Source organism: Montipora capricornis, chromosome 7, assembly GCF_036669925.1.
Source record: "Montipora capricornis isolate CH-2021 chromosome 7, ASM3666992v2, whole genome shotgun sequence".
Classification (NCBI taxonomy): Eukaryota; Metazoa; Cnidaria; class Anthozoa; order Scleractinia; family Acroporidae; genus Montipora; species Montipora capricornis.
This window is the reverse complement of record NC_090889.1, coordinates 29,852,302-29,857,301: the sequence shown is the minus strand read 5'-3', so window position 1 is coordinate 29,857,301 and position 5,000 is coordinate 29,852,302. Positions and strand designations below refer to the sequence as shown.

General features: G+C 40.5%; 1 protein-coding gene across 1 annotated transcript in view; it reads left to right on the top strand.

Annotated features, from left to right (window-relative positions):
- LOC138056844 (protein MON2 homolog) overlaps positions 1–5,000 on the top strand; it is a 36,507-nt gene that overhangs the window by 15,250 nt on the left and 16,257 nt on the right. Inside the window, 5 exon segments of the mRNA XM_068902757.1 lie at positions 1,938–2,042; positions 2,273–2,353; positions 3,231–3,304; positions 3,881–3,968; positions 4,742–4,843. Of these exon segments, the coding sequence (XP_068758858.1) occupies positions 1,938–2,042; positions 2,273–2,353; positions 3,231–3,304; positions 3,881–3,968; positions 4,742–4,843 (450 nt within the window).

The window sequence follows — 5,000 nt, the reverse complement described above, 5'->3', positions numbered from 1 at the left end:
TAATTGTGTAGAGAAAATGTAAGGTGAAGTTGCATAATGATCAATCGTTGGAGTCAATTGGTGAAGTGATGCCAAATTATGCTAGCCAGAGGATAGTGGCATATTCATATCAAAAAGCGTTCTCTGGTTAAGAAAAATTGAAAAACGTGAGCTTTCAGCTTCCAGACTAAAGCCTTTAAAAACTAAGGGCGCTTTCCTTTTGTCAGAACTGGCCAGCCAGACCAGTCAGTTTGCAAAGAAAATGCAACAATTTGAAGGAACACTTGCATGATAATCCCTCGCACTTTTCTGGGGGAAGTATATTTCATCCTCGAAGTGTGTCAATTTGAAGGCATAGTAGAGTTAGTTCTTCTAAATACCCGGTCTGGCTGGTCAGTTCTGCTAAATGGAAAGTGTCCTAAGATGTAAATGAGCGAGATGGAAATATATACAGAATGGAAGTGTGAAACAAATTGTAAAAACTGTAAATGGGAAAGAGTGCGCTAATCTAAAAGAATAGAGTGTTGTTTTGGCAAAGGCTTGGAGTTATTGTCTGCTTCATTAGTGTTAGCGGTGTGTCAAGATTCCAAAGTTTTTCGAATGCGGAAGTGGAAGTCCATAGAGTGATTGTTACGCGAAGCATGAGCTGCAATGTTAGAGCCAGTTTTACATATATTTACATTTCAAGTGTGTTCCTCTTTTCTCGTTGAAAAACACCTTCCAGTGTCACCAATGTAGCTCCAGGAACAATCGGCGCAGGGAATTAATACTCTGTTCTTTTAGATTAGCGCTTTTTTTCCCCCTTTTACCATTTTTACAATTTTTTCACACTTCCATGATTCTGTATATATTTTCATCTCGCGCATTTACATCTTAGTTTTTAAAGGCTTTAGTATGGAAGCCGAAAGCTTACTTTTTAAAATTTTTCTTAACCACAGAACACCTTTTTACATGAATATGTTTCCAAAACCTGGTTACTCTTCTATTTTTAAGAGTATAGGGTGTTGCCATTTGACGTCACAGCGGCCATGTTGTTGTCCCCAACTAATCCTTCTGGAAAAACAAGGTTACTGATCACGTGACTGAAAACTGAAAAATATTGATGTCTGCCTCCTTTTCAAAACGAGTCTGAGTGCGAAGTTTTTCGTATGAAAATTAGTTTTCATTGATATGTAACGTAGAACTAATTAACATCACAAAAACTTCGCACTTAGACTCGCTTTGAAGAGTAGGCGGACTTGAACTCAGAAATGGCCTATTGTGCAGAGTGTTGTGTGGAAAGATGTCGAGTGACCCCTTGTCCAGAGATTTCTATTCCACGAATGATCAAAATACCAACAACTAATAGTACTGCGCGTAGTAGGGTTAAAAAGAAAACCACAGAGAGATAGTTCCTAGCACAGTTTTATGGTGTTGTTACACGAGCCGATTTTTAACGCCGATTTTTAATCCATGTTACACGAGACAACTTTTAAACGCAACTTTGTTGCGGCAACGATATGTTACACGAGTCGATTTTAAACACAACATTGCTCGCAACATTGAACGTTTGAGCCCAGGCTCCTGTGCGACAAATCCCAGGCGAAAAATATGGCGGACGCTGTTGACGTGACTGTCGACGTGACTTATTTCTGTTCTCCGTGGTGCATTCTAGTACGATGTTGCGTTAAAAGTCAACAGCGGGGGTGTTACACGCACCAACTCCAACAAAATTCGGGAAGCGTTTTAAAAGCGATTCAAAAACATGTAACATGCTGCGTTAAAAATCGCCCTGTGTGCCATGTTACACCAGACAACTTGTAACGCAACAATGTTGCGTTAAAAATCGGCTCGTGTAACATCGCCTTTATGGAACCACCTTTTTGCAGATTTGCAAACGCCACAAGAGGTACTGCTCTATGGCGGTTTTCCTTTTTGTACAGGCGAAGAGTATGTCAAAGGATTTTGCTTTCTTTCAGTTAACAGCAAAGAATATTCAGTGTATGCGCTCGTTGTTGAGTCTTGCGCACTGCCACGGTGGCATCCTGGGTACTGCATGGCACATGGTTCTGACCACATTACAGGTGAGCTTGTGAACACTAGAAACTTCTCCCTACAAGGCTGGGTTAAAAAATAGAATTGCTCACTGAGAAAATAGAACTCCATCGGAACTCATAACATGAAGTTTACTCTGTACATATCCTTTGCTGAAGCCAAGGCATTTTTACAGACCAACTATTTCTGACGAGTTTTAAAATATGATTCGGCCCTCGCAATCGAAAGATCGGTATGTTAATTTTTTCCTTTCTTTCAGCATCTCACTTGGATACTGGGTCTGAAACCATCAGCGGGAGGGACATTAAAGGCAATACCTACGAGCGAAGCACCTAACTTAGTAAGAACATTTGTCAAAAAGGTTAACTTTTCTTGTTTCATATGATCCAATCATCTTAAACTATTGTCTCCTATTGTATCTCTCAGATAGTACGTGCGCTGTGATTGGCTAAATTAGCGGGTCGTATTCTACAGTACAGCCCGCTGTACAGTTAGCCTGCGAACGCAGACGTATTTCTGGCGGTAAACGACCAAAGTGTTTCAAAACAGATTTTTATTAGACAAGAGGCGTGGAAATGCAATTTAAACAAAAATATTTCTGTTTGAAACGTTCAGTTTGTAAGTCGCTTACTGCACTCGCTATCAAGCGCGGTGCGAGTCAACAATTAAAAAAGTGATTTCAGAGAGGCAGAGAGAGAGAGAGAGAGAGAGAGGAAAAAAATAAATACTTTATTTACCAGCTAAGGGTCGGTCCGTACAGCGAAAAACTGTGACATCGGTCTTGTAAAAGCGGCCCTCGACCTGCGGCCTCGGCTGGCATTTTCAATACCTCGGTCACAGTTTTTCGTTATTCGGACCTCCCAGCTGGTAAATAACATATATATATTTAGCCTACAATCATACACAAAATTCTTGCACATATTAGCGCTTGAAGCAAACAGTCGCGCGGATTCAAACTTCTGGTGCCATCAATGATAATTACGAGTTATGCATAACTGTCCCAACGAATCTTTTTTCACGGTTGTAGGCTCATAGTTCCTTTTTCTGCGAATCTAGCCTGAAAACGTTCTTAGCATTCTCGCAAGTTAAATACATGTAAAACAGTGCGGGCGTATTGCTATGAAAATAAGCAAAAGCTAGTGAGAAGAAAAGTTTCTTGTAAGATAAAAACTTCCATGGAAGAATTTTAACAATCTGTTTGGTTTTATCGTTGTTAGGTTATAACTCAAGCGATGATGGCTGAACTTCCTGTGTTAGCTGCTATTTTATCAAGGCTTTTTGAAACCTCGAGGTGCGTTGAGCGCTTTACATATATGCTGGGTTTTTTTTTTTTTTTTTTTTTGCTAGTCTTCCATTTTTTCGTAACACCGAAAACGGTGCGTTATCTGTAAGAAATTGCAAAATTGATTCATGAACCCGGTGCCTACAACGAGAAAATAATGAAACGAACCAATCAGGTCTCAGAGCTCGAGGCCGCGTCATAAAGCCGGAACTAAGTGCGTGATTTAAAAAAACGCGCGGGAAAGAACGAGGGAATAAATTAATTAATCAGAGTTGAAGCACGGGAAAACGCGTGGAAGCAAGTCACAAGCTGTTTTGGTCTTGTGATCTTTGATTGGTCGAGAAAGAAACGGAATGTTTTTGGCCAATCAGTAAAATCAGATTAACAAGCAATACCAACAACCAATGACAATCAGCAATGAACGAAAGTGGAGGTTTGAGGTGAGCGCGGGAAAATGAACGTAAGGCTGTTTTAAGTGGGCATAACTTTGCTTACCAATCACCGAGCGGACCGACAGCGAAAAACAAGCCGTTCTATTTCCTGGTTTTTCAAGCTTTGTGATTCTTTTCTCCCTTTCTCTGCCAGGTATCTGGATGACGTGGCGCTTCATCATCTGGTCGATGCCTTGTGCAGATTGTCTACCACATCAATGGAGCAAGCACAGAGTAATAAGGTTAGAAATGCTAGCCACGTTTGCCTTGTTTCGGGTAGCGGCGTGTATTAAGACGCTTAATTTTCATGCGGGTGGCTCGGGTGAAATCCCGCTCAGAACACCGATTCGATTTGTCATAGGTGGTCCCGAATTGACCTCCGACACGATTCGTAAATAGTCAGCCGGTCTTCTCCTTTCCAGTTTGGTTTCTTAGCGTTGCTGTGTTAATATAATGAACAGAATTAACAATTGGAGTGTAACTTTACCGCTGTTATGTTTACCCCCTGTCTGTAGAGTTTCTAAGAGTATTTTCCTTGTGTGGTCCCCATTTCCATTACTAGGGCGAATGCTCGGTTGGTTCACCGGGAAAACATAGCAGCACTTCATGTTACACTCCAATAATTAATGCTGTTGAAATACAGTTGTCACATGGCCAACATTTGAAGATAGAAAGGAATCCCTCCTTTGTGTTAAGATATAAATTGTTCTTTTCTGTATACAGCCCGCAGGCTCCAAACTTAACACATCACCGGGTATAAACAATATTTCATAACATAATTTCTGGAAAAGTTTTCGGCTTTGTCAAAATTAAGGGCTTTTCTGGAACGTTAGCTTTTGAATCGATAACCTACGACCATAGAACCTTATCAACATAATTTTATATCGTACCCAATGTATTGCTTTAATCCCCATCTCCACAGCACCATAAGCTTTCTTATCAAACTTGCCGTTTCTATTCAAGTTGGTCCTTCCATCCAGGAATTATTTCCTACGATATTTCTGGTTATTCCCAGGAACCGTCTCTTTTTGCTGTTGCCAAGCTTTTGGAAACGGGTTTAAATAATCTTCACCGTGCTCGTGTATTGTGGAAACCCTTGACGGCTCATCTCTTAGAGGTAGGATCTTCGGAAATACGCATTAATTTTTGTATGACAATGTTGTTGACTTGCTTATTTGTAAAATTTAGAGCGTAAAAACGGGGCTTATGTGACCTATCAGAATTCAAATCGGTTTAAGCCGGTGGTAATCGCAGGAAACCATGTGACAAACAAA